Source organism: Lucilia cuprina, chromosome 4 (assembly GCF_022045245.1).
Source record: "Lucilia cuprina isolate Lc7/37 chromosome 4, ASM2204524v1, whole genome shotgun sequence".
Lineage (NCBI taxonomy): Eukaryota > Metazoa > Arthropoda > Insecta > Diptera > Calliphoridae > Lucilia > Lucilia cuprina.
Genome location: NC_060952.1, coordinates 85,763,483 through 85,776,491, shown reverse-complemented (window position 1 = coordinate 85,776,491; position 13,009 = coordinate 85,763,483). Strand labels below are relative to the sequence as shown.

At 31.6% G+C, this 13,009-nt stretch overlaps 3 protein-coding genes across 4 annotated transcripts in view; all 3 read right to left on the bottom strand.

Annotated features, from left to right (window-relative positions):
* Window positions 1-1,000, bottom strand: part of LOC124419287 (phosphatidylinositol 4-kinase type 2-beta-like) — a 2,462-nt gene extending 1,462 nt beyond the window's left edge. The window contains exon 1 of the mRNA XM_046947953.1: window positions 989-1,000. Within this exon, the coding sequence (XP_046803909.1) occupies window positions 989-1,000 (12 nt within the window). The remainder of the gene's footprint in view (window positions 1-988) is intronic.
* An 809-nt stretch (window positions 1,001-1,809) lies between these two features.
* Window positions 1,810-6,110, bottom strand: LOC111678240 (myosin-11). The gene is made up of 5 exons (XM_023439526.2): window positions 5,855-6,110; window positions 3,857-5,788; window positions 2,423-3,259; window positions 2,237-2,362; window positions 1,810-2,171 (listed from the first exon to the last, which is right to left on the bottom strand). Exons 1-5 carry the CDS (start codon window positions 5,969-5,971, stop codon window positions 2,103-2,105), a joined length of 3,081 nt encoding a protein of 1,026 aa, XP_023295294.2. The 5' UTR covers window positions 5,972-6,110; the 3' UTR covers window positions 1,810-2,102.
* Window positions 6,111-7,594: 1,484 nt separating this feature from the next.
* LOC111678238 (regulator of gene activity) lies at window positions 7,595-12,149 on the bottom strand. 2 transcript variants are annotated; one of them, XM_023439517.2, is made up of 7 exons: window positions 11,985-12,149; window positions 11,760-11,917; window positions 11,427-11,691; window positions 8,609-9,166; window positions 8,251-8,455; window positions 7,981-8,145; window positions 7,595-7,891 (listed from the first exon to the last, which is right to left on the bottom strand). In XM_023439517.2, exons 1-7 carry the CDS (start codon window positions 12,115-12,117, stop codon window positions 7,666-7,668), a joined length of 1,710 nt encoding a protein of 569 aa, XP_023295285.1. In that variant the 5' UTR covers window positions 12,118-12,149; the 3' UTR covers window positions 7,595-7,665. The 2 variants fall into 2 exon arrangements, with proteins under 2 accessions (XP_023295285.1, XP_023295286.1); XM_023439518.2 differs by having other exon boundaries at window positions 11,445-11,691.
* Window positions 12,150-13,009: the final 860 nt, after the last annotated feature.

Below are 13,009 nucleotides of genomic sequence, written 5' to 3'. Positions count from 1 at the left end.
AAAGTTGTCTGAATCAGATCAACTTTTTCTATAGAAAAGTTGTCTGAATCAGATCAACTTTTTCTATAGAAAAGTTGTCTGAATCAGATCAACTTTTTCTATAGAAAACTTGTTTAAATTAGATCAACTTTTTCTATAGAAAAGTTGTCTGAATCAGATCAACTTTTTTTATAGAAAAGTTGTCTGAATCAGATCAACTTTTTCTATAGAAAAGTTATTTTAATCAGATCAACTTTTTCTATAGAAAAGTTGTCTGAATCAGATCAACTTTTTTAATAGAAAAGTTGTCTGAATCAGATCAACTTTTTCTATAGAAAAGTTATTTTAATCAGCTTAACTTATTCTATAGAAAAGTTGTCTGAATCATACCATCTTTCTCTATAAAAAATTTGTCTGAATTATATCAACTTTTTCTATAGAATAGCTTTCTAAAACTTCTTATCAAATAACATTTAAAACATTCCATTAAAATTGAAAATTATAAAATTCTATCAATTTACAGTAGATAGCATAAATGTCTTAAACTATTGTTCTAAATTAAGTTTTGTTTTGCAGTTAACATATCATCTTATCTACTACTAATTCATCTATAATAGGAAATGTATTATTTAGTATGAAAATTTATTAATTAGTTGAATTTTATATTAAAATCTATAAATATTATACATTTTTATGTTTGAATATTATAGTTTTGGAAAATTCTACTCTATTTTATAGTCCAACTAAAGGAGTAGCAAGGTGTAGCACTAATTATTTATAATATTATTTCTATTTCAAATAACAACTTTTATAGTTTTCCAAATTCCAAAAACATGATAATGATAAAACTAATTGTATGTTTGTATTTTATACTATAAAAAATATATTAATATTGAATAACGGGATATATATTAATTGTTTTCGAACTGACCTATAGTTGTATAATACCTTATACAATCATAAAACATTTTTAAAGATACAACATAATACAATCTTACTACTTACATACTTCGTTTAACATTTCTTATTATCATAACTTTCAACGTAAAAAATCAAATTATTCGAGTTTTATTTTCTATATTATTGTGTGTGTGTGTTTGTAAGGATGGATGCACGATGTTGATGATGATGTTATACAGAAGATGTTTGTGAGGCCTATTGAAAAAAATACGAAAAACTCTTATCTAAAAATAATATAATGTAAAAGAATATAATAATTATAAAGAAAAATATATATAAAAATTATAATAATGAAAATGTTTTCTTCTTTATTATTAAATGATGAAATAAGAAGTGTTATTTCTGTAAGTATTAAATCATGATAACTTTACCATAGATAAAGTCCAATTCAAGTTATAACTCAGTTGCAATCAAACAGATTTAGACAACTTTTCTAAAGAAGAACTTGAAATGATTCAGACAACTTTTCTATGAAAAAAGTTGAGCTGATTCAGACAATTTTTCTATAGCAAAAGTTGATTTGATTCAGACAACTTTTCTATAGAAAAAGTTGATCTGATTCAGACAACTTTTCTATAGAAAAAGTTGATCTGATTCAGACAACTTTTCTATAGAAAAAGTTGATCTGATTCAGACAACTTTTCTATAGAAAAAGTTGATCTGATTCAGACAACTTTTCTATAGAAAAAGTTGATCTGATTCAGACAACTTTTCTATAGAAAAAGTTGATCTGATTCAGACAACTTTTCTATAGAAAAAGTTGATCTGATTCAGACAACTTTTCTAAAGAAAAAGTTGATCTGATTCAGACAACTATTCTATAGAAAAATTTAATTTGATTCAGATAATTCTATTCCAAAGAAAGGCAATTATTTAAATTAAAGATATAAAACAAAATTTTTATTCTTAATATTTCGATTTTACACAAATAATTTTGAGAGAGACCTGGAAGTGGCCATTTTATTAAAAAAAATCTATAAATTTATTACACTAAATTAATATAAAGACAGTCATAACAAGAGTTTACATTCTCTAAAACTTATTAATAAACAGCAGTCCAGTGCTTATTAAAAACAAATATTGGCAAAATATGATAAAAATTCAACTAAATACATTAAAAAGTAACTTAAAAATATGTTAATTTTTACATGCAAATAAACAATTTAATTACTGGCGGTATTTTCTTTATTGTTATTATTTAAACAACGCTGTTTGTCCAGAGCCTGTTTAAGCTGTGAATAATTAAATTTTTAACTATAAATATAACATTTTATAAAAGATTTTCCATTTTAATTACCTCTAGACTTTTCTTTTCTAAACTTTCTTTCATGCGCAACTGTATCTTGGCCAATTGGGCATCATATTCAATTTTTAATCTATCATATTCTTTAAGCATATGAGCTTCTTTATCTTCAGAATAGCGCTGTTAGTACAAAGGAAATTATTAAGAGAAAATTTAGGAAAATTAAATAATTAACTTTACCTTATAATTAGCAGCAGTTCTTTTGGCCGAATTGTATTTCGTTTGCCACGATTGTACAGTACTTTCGTGTGCCTTTTGTAAATCAGTAAATTTTTGTTTCCAATCCATTTCTACAGCATCTAGACTTTTTCTCTGCTCTTCCCATTGTTTCATAACAGCCTTCATAGACTTACGTTCGGCCTCAATTTGTGTTTGTCGTTCATGTAATTCGCTAGTCAATTCTTTAATTCTTTGCACTTTTTGTTGTAGTTCATCGCGTGTCTTTTGTATGCTTATGTTTTGTCTTTGTATAACATCTTTATATTCATCATCCTTTTGCTTAAGAATTTCATCCATTTTTTCACGTTCTGCCAAAATGGCCTGTTTCAAAAGATCCACCTCTGTTTGTCTCTGTTGTAATTCAGCATTAATGTGTTGATATTCACGTTGTAAACAAAGACTTTGTTCTTGAGTTTCTTGAAGTTTCGTTTGAAAACGTTTTAACTCTACAGCAAATATTTTCGCCATTTCATCACGTATTCTTGCTTCGATCTTTTTAATTTCATTACGTTCTAATTCAGGTGATGTTGTTACACTTTTATCGCTTAGTTGTCTGGAATTTTTCATCGGACTGTTGGAGGCTTCTGAAGCTGAACTGTGTGTTTTAATGTATTCTTCAAATTGTGTAGCTTTTGTTTTCAGTTCTTTAATAAGATGTTCCTGCTGTTCACTTAATTTTAATTGTTCATTTAATTCGGCAATATGATTTTTGGAATTTTTTAATTCTTTTGTTAATTCATCGATTTCTTTTTTGCTAATTGCATTAATATTGGTGAGTTTGAGATTTTGAATTTCGAACTAAAATGATGAAAAAAGTGTAGATAAAGTTGATTTGACAACTTTTCTATAGAAAAAGTTGATCTGATTCAGACAACTTTTCTATAGAAAAAGTTGAGCTGATTCATACAACTTTTCTATAGAAAAAGTTGAGCTGATTCAGACAACTTTTCTATAGAAAAAGTTGAGCTGATTCAGACAACTTTTCTATTGAAAAAGGTGAGCTGATTCAGACAACTTTTCTATTGAAAAAGGTGAGCTGATTCAGACAACTTTTCTATAGAAAAAGTTGAGTTGATTCAGACAACTTTTCTATAGAAAAAGTTGAGTTGATTCAGACAAATTTTCTATAGAAAAAGTTGAGTTGATTCAGACAAATTTTCTATAGAAAAAGTTGAGCTGATTCAGACAACATTTCTATAGAAAAAGTTGAGCTGATTCAGACAACATTTCTATAGAAAAAGTTGAGCTGATTCAGACAAGACCACTTTTCTATAAAAAAAAGTTGAGGTGATTCAGACAATTTTTCTATAGAAAAAGTTGAGCTGATGCAGAGAACATTTCTATAGAAAAAGTTGAACTGATTCAGACAACTTCCCTAAACAAACACAAACTCACCTTTGTCAATTCCGCCACATAATCCATACACTTGGCACATTCATTTGCCGCCTCCTTGGCGGCCTTTGAAGTTTCTAACTTTTCTTTTTCCAATTTTTCACGCAAATCTGCAATTTCTCTTTCATGACACAATTTCTCAGTTTCCAAAATCTTGGATAATTCAGAACACTTAACTTCGGCCAATTTCAAACCCCTCTGTAAATTAGCAACTTTTTCTTTTTCCTCTTGCAACTCCTTGGCTCTGTCTGTTTTAAGTAATTTTTCCATTTCATATGATAAAGCCTCTTTGGCATTTGAGATTTCAACATAAAGATTTTTTAAACGATCACATTCGGCCTGGGCGTCTTTTAAGAGAAATTTGTGTTTCTCCAGTTCCAAACGTGTATTCTCGGCAGTGTGTCGCTGCTTAAGGCCAAGATTTTCTTTGAGTATTTGTTCATTATTTAATTTCAGACTTTCATGTTCTTGTTTGAGTTCTTCCAAATCGATTTCGAGATTTTTCAATTGGCCATCGAGTTTTTTGCGTTCACTTTCCTGTTGTAATTTTTGTTCTTCAAGTTGTTGGGTTTTTTGTTTTTCCTCTGCCAGTTGCCTTTGCAATTCTTCTAGTTGTGAGTGCAAACGATTGTCTTGCTGTTGCGTTTGAACCTGTTGCTCAAATTCCTCCTCCAATACACGTAATTTATTTTGTAGTTTTATATTGTCCTCTTTTAAAGTGGAAATTTGTACCAAAGACTTATTTTCTTCTTGCTTTAGTTGTTTGATCTCCATTTGTTTTTCGTCTAGAGATTGTTGAAGTTTACGTATTTCTTCACGTTTGCTTTTTATATTGGCTAAAGCACGATAGAGTTCCTCTTTTAAATTGCCCATTCTATCGAGGGGATTGAGAGGAGTACTACCCACCACACGTCCTTGTGTTTGGCTAAGTCTACGCGGTGTATCCTCTTGATTATATTGATGCAACACACTATCCATGGAGTCCAATTCTGCTGTGGTCATTTCTAAACGTTCTTTTAAGGAGTTAATGGTCTTTTCCATATCTTGAATTTGTTGCTGCAGACTGGCTATGAGTTTTTGTAGCCTTACATTCTCTTGGAAGTAATCGGGACGCGACAACAATTCCTCACAACGTTTCTGAGCCTCATCGAGTGCATGATTTAGATCATTGATTTTACTGGCCTTGTCACACAGCATCATTTGATGTGATTCCTGCAAGGCTTGATAGCGGGTATTCATACTCTCCAATTCGGAGGACTTCTTATCTAATTTATTGGCCACTTGTTCCATTTGTTGTTGTAGCATTTCGATTTCGGCCCGATGGCGATCTTCCATTTGTTTACGTTTCAATTCAAAATTACGTTCTTGATTTCTATTTAAATCTCTTTCCACCATATCATACTTTCTCTGAACATCTGCCAATAGATTTTGTGCTGTTTCCAATTTCCCCACTAGAGCATTGTTTTCCGCCTCCAAAGATTTTTTCTCATTTTTCATTTTATTTATGGTATTTTCCAAGTTGGAACATTTTTCTTTAGATTCTACCAATAGCTCGTGATTATTTGACTTGCTGGCCAAGGCACGATCTAATTCAGCCTGCGTTATGCTTAATTTCTTTTCCAAATCACTTCGTCTATGATACTCTTCATTAAGTAAATGTTGTGAGTGCTCCAGTTCTCGGCTTCGTGACTCTGCCAACATTTTAAGGTTATGTATTTCCTTCTCGCAGGCACTGTGATCGACAACAGTAGGAAGAGCAGGCGCAAAGACATTATTTATATTATTACCATAAGGGTGCGTAAGTAGAGGCTGCTGATGTTGCTGCTGCTGCTGTTGTGCTGGCTCCATTAAGTCAGATTGAAAATTTGTTGTGGAATCTATGGTGGTCTCGTCATCATCCAAATCACCAAAGGCATTTTCGATTATTTTACCCAACTTTAAAGGAAATTTTTTAAATTTACATTAAAATCTATCATAGAATTTACAAAATACAAAACAAACCTCTTCATGACGTCTTCTTTGATCTTCTAAAGCTTCCTCCTCTTCTTGCCTTTCCAAGCTGGTATTGACTTTAATACTTTCGGCTCCTTGAAATAAACTTATGCCGGGCGTATTCATCTTCTTTTAAATATCAACAGTTCGTTAATTATTTAAATATTTTAATAGGTTTTTTAACGCAGGCGCATTCTTTGTTGTTGTTGGTATGTGCGTGTGTTTTTCTTTAATTTTGTTTTTCAAAACAAATGTAAAAAAAATCCAAATTCTTCTTCTTTTTAGAACATTTATCTGCGCCGACAAATATTAACGGCGGCGGCGGCTGACAATATAAATTACGGCGGTAGCTTAAAATTGCCTGTAAACCGGCTAGTCAGTTAGTTTGAAAGGAGGTTGTGCATACATATATACATAAAATCGGATGAAATACACCTAGGTCTCTATCGAGCCTGTTGTGCGCTCCTTAACCAATACCTCAGGTGGCATTAACCACTTACGTATGGATGACACCTATTCTAAGCCGAGTAAGTTTTCAGTTATTTTCAACGATTTTAAATAAAAACGGAATCTAAGAGATTAAAAAGTGGAATTTTAAAAGAAAATATTTAAAAAAGAACGAGATTGCCTATCTTTCTATTTATCTATATCTATCTATCTATCTATCTATCTATCTATCTATCTAGAAAAAATTGAGGCGATTCACACAACTTTTCTATAGAAAAAATTGAGCTGATTCTGACAACTTTTCTATAGAAAAAGTTGAGCTGATTCAGACAACTTTTCTATAGAAAAAGTTGAGCTGATTCAGACAACTTTTCTATAGAAAAAGTTGAGCTGATTCAGACAACTTTTCTATAGAAAAAGTTGAGCTGATTCAGACAACTTTTCTATAGAAAAAGTTGAGCTGATTCAGACAACTTTTCTATAGAAAAAGTTGAGCTGATTCAGACAACTTTTCTATAGAAAAAGTTGAGCTGATTCAGACAACTTTTCTATAGAAAAAGTTGAGCTAATTCAGACAACTTTTCTATAGAAAAAGTTGAGCTAATTCAGACAACTTTTCTATAGAAAAAGTTGAGCTAATTCAGACTTTTCTATAGAAAAAGTTGAGCTGATTCAGACAACTTTTCTATAATTCAGACAACTTTTCTATAGAAAAAGTTAAGCTGATTCAGACAACTTTTCTATAGAAAAAGTTAATCTGATTCAGACAACTTTTCTATAGAAAAAGTTGAGCTGATTCGTACCACTTTTCTATAGAAAAAGTTGAGCTGATTCAGACAACTTTTCTATCTTCTTCTATATATTCATCTATATAAGTATCTATTCAAGTGTCGCTGGGGACAGTATCATGCATAAACCCACCCACACAACATTACAGGTCTTCATGACATCTTATTATTGATATCAACACAGAAGCAAAGAATCAGGAGGACCAATAAAATCTGAACCTATTTAAAGGAGATCTTTCCATGCAGATATATCGGCGTCTTGAAGAAAACCTATAAAAATTGGGAAGTTGATCTCTCACTACAGCAATAACGAACCAAATAAAACTTCTTAAAATAGTTCAGCAAATTCCACACAAAAATGGGCCTATCAGTCAAAGCCTTTTCTTTGCTATAAACTCTTCTAATACAAAATGTTTGTTTTTGGTACAATCTTTTATGTTTCAAATAATGTTTTTTACCATTTTTTATTTTTTTCCATACTTTTTTTTCTTTTAGCCTTAATTAAAAAAAAGGATATTGTTTTAAATATTATTTTAAAGATTTGTTTCGTGTTTTTGTTTTTAAGATTTGTTTTTTTTATTAATATTATACAGACTGTCCATTTATGTTCATAAACGCACTTATATTGGGGCATTTATCTAATTTCTCGGGATCGATTTGGAAAACCTTGGACAAACGTTTCCAACTTTGCGCATCGAAATAGTAAAAGGTGCCACGTTCTTTTGTACCATTTTTCTCGTATTGATTGGGGCCAGGAATTCGAGTTATCCAGATTTTTTCCTCTATATGATATCTCCATTCGCGACTATGTCTGTAATTAGAGAAGAACGCAAAAATAGGGAAAATTAAGTAAATTGAAAAAGTATTTTAAAATGGATTTGAAGTTAAAACAAAACTTACAATTCTGCTGCTGCCATAAGTTGCATGATATCGCCGATATTTGTATAGAACAGGAAAAAAAGCAGATCTTCTTGCAGTTTTTTTAAATGTGGCGAGGAAAGTTTGTCTCTTATCGCAAAATTTATCAAATATTCAGGTGGCACATTACACTCAACATCTTGTGCTCTAGTAAGTACAACAACAAAAAGTTAATTACAATTATATTCAAAAATTAAAAACAAAAATGTTTCCAAATAGAACATTATTTTTTTTTTTTAAACTTTTACACACCTGCAGGGATGATCCGCAAACGGTCCAGCGAATGTTGGATGTAAACTTTCTTGGGAATTGAGATTTAAACCTAAACCAGTTAAATCAATGCCTGAGGCTAATGTAACCAAATTTGGATCGGATTCAGCGGCACGCATAAACGTTAATAAGCCCACCATACCAAATTGATTGTTCACCATACTCGCCGGTATATTTGTGACTTTGCCTAAAATGTAACACAAAAAAAGAGGAAATTAGTAAAAGTATTAGAGAGTATGTTTAACAAAGCATTAATAAAATAATATAGTTTATAGTTATACAATAAGATAAAAAGAAATATTTAATTAAAAAGAAAAGCAACATTTAATGAAAACCGTACCATCAGGAGATGTTTGCACGCCGGTTTTCATCAATTTGTTATCGCTGGAATTATCATTCGGATGTTGTTGTTGTTGCTGTTGTTGTTGTTGCTGCTGTTGCTGTTGTTGTTGTTCAATGCTACCACTATTACCCATACCACTAATGCCAGATGTTGTACCACTACCACTGGGTGCCGAACTACTCACACCACCAGAGCTAACAATACCACCAATACCACTGCCAAAATTGCCACCTGCTGTACTGACAGGCGCTCCACCAACACCACCACCAACTACACCAACACCTCCTTGTCCACTACTACCACCACCAACGACACCACCACCACCACCAACTGATGAGCCTGATCCTACCGCACCACTACCCACAGCTCCCAACCCACTGTTGGCTACAATTGAATTCATTGTCTTATCCGTACCATCCAAATTATTACTATCTGTTAGAGCACTTCCCGCATTCGTTGTGCCATCCGAGTTTTGAGTGCCCGGTAACGCAGGGAAATCTTCATTAGACATCGTGAATTCCGATTGCTCTGATGTTGGTTGTTTTACCATGCCAACTAAAAGATGTCATTTTCATATTTGATTTGGATTTTGTTTTGGAATTTGATTTTTATTGTTGTTTTTTGTTTTTTTTTTTTTTTTGGGAAGAAATAAAAGAAGAAGAGGGGAAGAAATACTCTTTAGCATTCAAGTATTTAATAATTGTAAATTTTGTTTTCGTTTGTTCTCTTTTTTCATTTTTTTGTTATTGTAAATGGGTATAGAAAATAAATTTCGGAAAAATATTAACAGAACTTTTCTAAATGAATCTTTAAAGAGCCAAATGGGTGTTAAAAATAAACAAAAGAAATCTAAATTCTTACTCTATAAATTAACAACAAAACAAAAAAAACTAAAAACACGTTTTCACTACTAATACTGGGATTTTCAAACAACAACAAATTTAGCTTTCAATTTCAATTCTTTCAACAACAAAACAAAAACAGTGTTTTTCTTAAGCTTTTTGGGGGGCAGGAACAAGGAAGGTTTTTTTCAGCATAAAAACATGAAAAAGTTGATTTCAAATTTTGAAATTTTCAATGTTTGGTTAGTGACAAATGAATAACTTTGATGACATTTTTACGTAAATATAATGAAGTTATGCCAAGGACCAAATTCGTTCTGAAAATAGGACTTTTTTACAGTTTTTAAGTTAGGGGTTTTAAGTGGTAGTTTCATTAAGTTTATCAGAATTATTTAATAAATTTATATTAACAATAACAATTGCTTCGTCTTCGATATTTTGTTGGAGCTATTTACACAAATTTTGTGCGATACACTCATTTTAAAATCAAAAAATATTTCGTGACATATTTTCAGAACTTAAACTGAAGTTGAATTGTACTATAACTAAAGCAGAACTAGAATAGAACTACAAAATAACTAAAACAGAACTAAAAAAGAACTAGAACTTAACTAGAACAGAACCTGAAATAGAACTGTATTAGAACTGAACTAGAACTGAACTAGAACTGAATTAGAACTGAACTAGAACTTAACTAGAACTGAACTAAAACTGAACTAGAACTGAACTAGAACTGAACTAGAACTGAACTAGAACTGAACTAGAACTGAACTAGAACTGAACTAGGACTGAACTAGAACTGAACTAGAACTGAACTAAAACTGAACTAGAACTGAACTAGAACTGAACTAGAACTGAAATAAAACTGAACCAGAACTGAACTAGAACTAGAACTGAACTACTACTGAACTAGAACTTAACTAGAGCTGAACTAGAACTGAACTAGAATTGAACTAGAACTAAACTAGAACTGAACTAGAACTGAATTAGAACTGAACTAGAACTGAACTAGAACTTAACTAGAACTGCACAAAAACTGAACTAGAACTGAACTAAAACTGAACTAGAACTGAACTAGAACTGAACTAGAACTGAACTAGAACTGAACTAGAACTGAACTAGAACTGAACTAGAACTTGAACTAGAACTGAACTAGAACTGAACTAGAACTGAACTAGAACTGAACTAGAACTGAACTAGAACTGAACTAGAACTGAACTAGAACTGAACTAGAACTGAACTAGAACTGAACTAGAACTGAACTAGAACTGAACTAGAACTGAACTAGAACTGAACTAGAACTGAACTAGAACTGAACTAGAACTGAACTAGAACTGAACTAGAACTGAACTAGAACTGAACTAGAACTGAACTAGAACTGAACTAGAACTGAACTAGAACTGAACTAGAACTGAACTAGAACTGAACTAGAACTGAACTAGAACTGAACTAGAACTGAACTAGAACTGAACTAGAACTGAACTAGAACTGAACTAGAACTTAACTAAAACTGAACTAGAACTAAACTAGAACTGAACTTGAACTGAAATAGAACTGAATTAGAACTGAACTAGAACTAAACTTTAACATTACCCCACTATCACGTCTTTAACACTCTTTTCGAAATACCGCATTATTACTTAAACTATCATGGACAGACAACACTATAACTTATTAATGAACGTTTTAACTAATTGACAAAACTACAAAAAAAAAACACACACACACACACAAACTAAAAACAACTTTAACATTAATAATGAATGAATTTAGATAATAGAAGTAATAAAAAAATAATACGACAAATAGATGAAATTCGTTTTTAGAAGAGAATAAAAAACAAACGTAAATAAAAAGACACAAACTAAAACAAAATGATTACAAATATGTATAAATATAAAACTATATGTTTATAGTATAAAAATAAATAATGAAGTAAAAAAACGAAGGATATATTTCGTTGAAAAACTCACAAGAGGTAAAGAAATTACCATAAGGTTTGCTTCCCGGCGGCTGGAGGGGATTCGTCTGAGGCAGTGATTGATCATTCTGGCCGCGAGCATTTGTCAGAGATGGAAATTCTGAAGGATCGAGTAGGGCCGGCGTTGTTGTATCCCCACTGCCACCAAAAACATTATGGAAATTATTTAGAGGTCCACCAGCGGCACCGCCACCACCTCCACCACTACCAGTCGTACCGTAACCGCCACGATTTTGCATAAAATTGCCCATGTTCGACTAAAAATTTAATAAAAAAAAACTTTCAATCACCACAACAAAGAGATAGTGACAGTTTTATAACTTACCATAGGCCCCTGACCCAGTCCCTGCATACGTCTTTCCACATATGGACGCTGGTTAAAAACATTTGCACGATTACCACTTGTTAACGCAGGACCACCAACCGATAGCTGAGCACTACGATTCGGTGATAATTGAGGTTGCGTTTGTCCATAATTTGCTCCTTTAAAGAATATTTTAAATGAATTAATATTTAAATTATTTGATAAATAATAAAGGAAACAACTTACCACTGGGAAACATGCCTGACGTGGGTGTTACATGACCGGATAATGAACTACCACCAAAACCGCCTGTAGTTCTGCCCGTTAGAGATGCATTTGCTATGCTTCTTGGGGGTTGTTGAAAATTTAAATTCGCCATAATCTAAAAATAAGAAATTAAAAAAAACATTACAATTAAATAAAATTGGCTTATAGGTAAAGCATGTATTTAACATGTTTCGTTTCATGTTGCTATATAAGCATAAAATAAGTAAATGCCTTAAAATAGGTCAAGGTTTCTATCTATTGTATTCATTCACTTTGTTTTACATTGTAAATAAAATAATGTTGGTAATGTTAGGTTTTTAATTAGCAAAGTTTTTGGTTTTAACTCGCATTTTATTGGAAATTCCAGCTGTTCGGTGTGGCTGTCCCGATATGTAAATTTTTGGTTGCTAAAGAAATTCGAAAATAAAATAAAAATACGAACATAATTATTTCTAAAACTAAACTAAATCAGAACTAGAACTGAACTAGAACTGATCTAGAACTGAACTAGAACTGAACTAGAACTGAACTAGAACTGAACTAGAACTGAACTGAACTAGAACTGAACTAGAACTGAACTGAACTAGAACTGAACTAGAACTGAACTAGAACTGAACAAGAACTGAACTAAAATTGAACTAGAACTGAACTAGAACTGAACTAGAACTGAACTAGAACTGAACTAGAACTGAACTAGAACTGAACTAGAACTGAACTAGAACTGAACTAGAACTAAACTAGAACTGAACTAGAACTGAACTAGAACTGAACTAGAACTGAACTAGAACTGAACTAGAACTGAACTAGAACTGAACTAGAACTGAACTAGAACTGAACTGTTAACTTGTTAATATGTAAACTTTGTTTAATTCAATAACTTTATAAATTTTGTTATTATGTTTTATTCGTGCCAAAATTGGAAGGCAATTTGCTATCTGTAAGGAAGCTAGTATTAGAAGGTTTTACGGTAACATTTGATAAAAACAAGTGCGTAATATCATTGA

Excerpts from the sequence above, each read along its gene's own strand:
- LOC111678240 (XM_023439526.2), bottom strand. The coding sequence starts at position 5,971 with ATGAATACGCCCGGCATAAGTTTATTTCAAGGAGCCGAAAGTATTAAA. Across the intron at positions 3,260-3,856 it reads ATGTGGCGGAATTGACAAAG|TTCGAAATTCAAAATCTCAA; the intron begins GTGAGTTTGTGT and ends TCATCATTTTAG. Across the intron at positions 2,172-2,236 it reads TAGAAAAGAAAAGTCTAGAG|CTTAAACAGGCTCTGGACAA; the intron begins GTAATTAAAATG and ends AATTATTCACAG.
- LOC111678238 (XM_023439517.2), bottom strand. The coding sequence starts at position 12,117 with ATGGCGAATTTAAATTTTCAACAACCCCCAAGAAGCATAGCAAATGCA. Across the intron at positions 8,146-8,250 it reads TTTGCGGATCATCCCTGCAG|AGCACAAGATGTTGAGTGTA; the intron begins GTGTGTAAAAGT and ends TGTACTTACTAG. Across the intron at positions 7,892-7,980 it reads CTTATGGCAGCAGCAGAATT|ACATAGTCGCGAATGGAGAT; the intron begins GTAAGTTTTGTT and ends CTCTAATTACAG.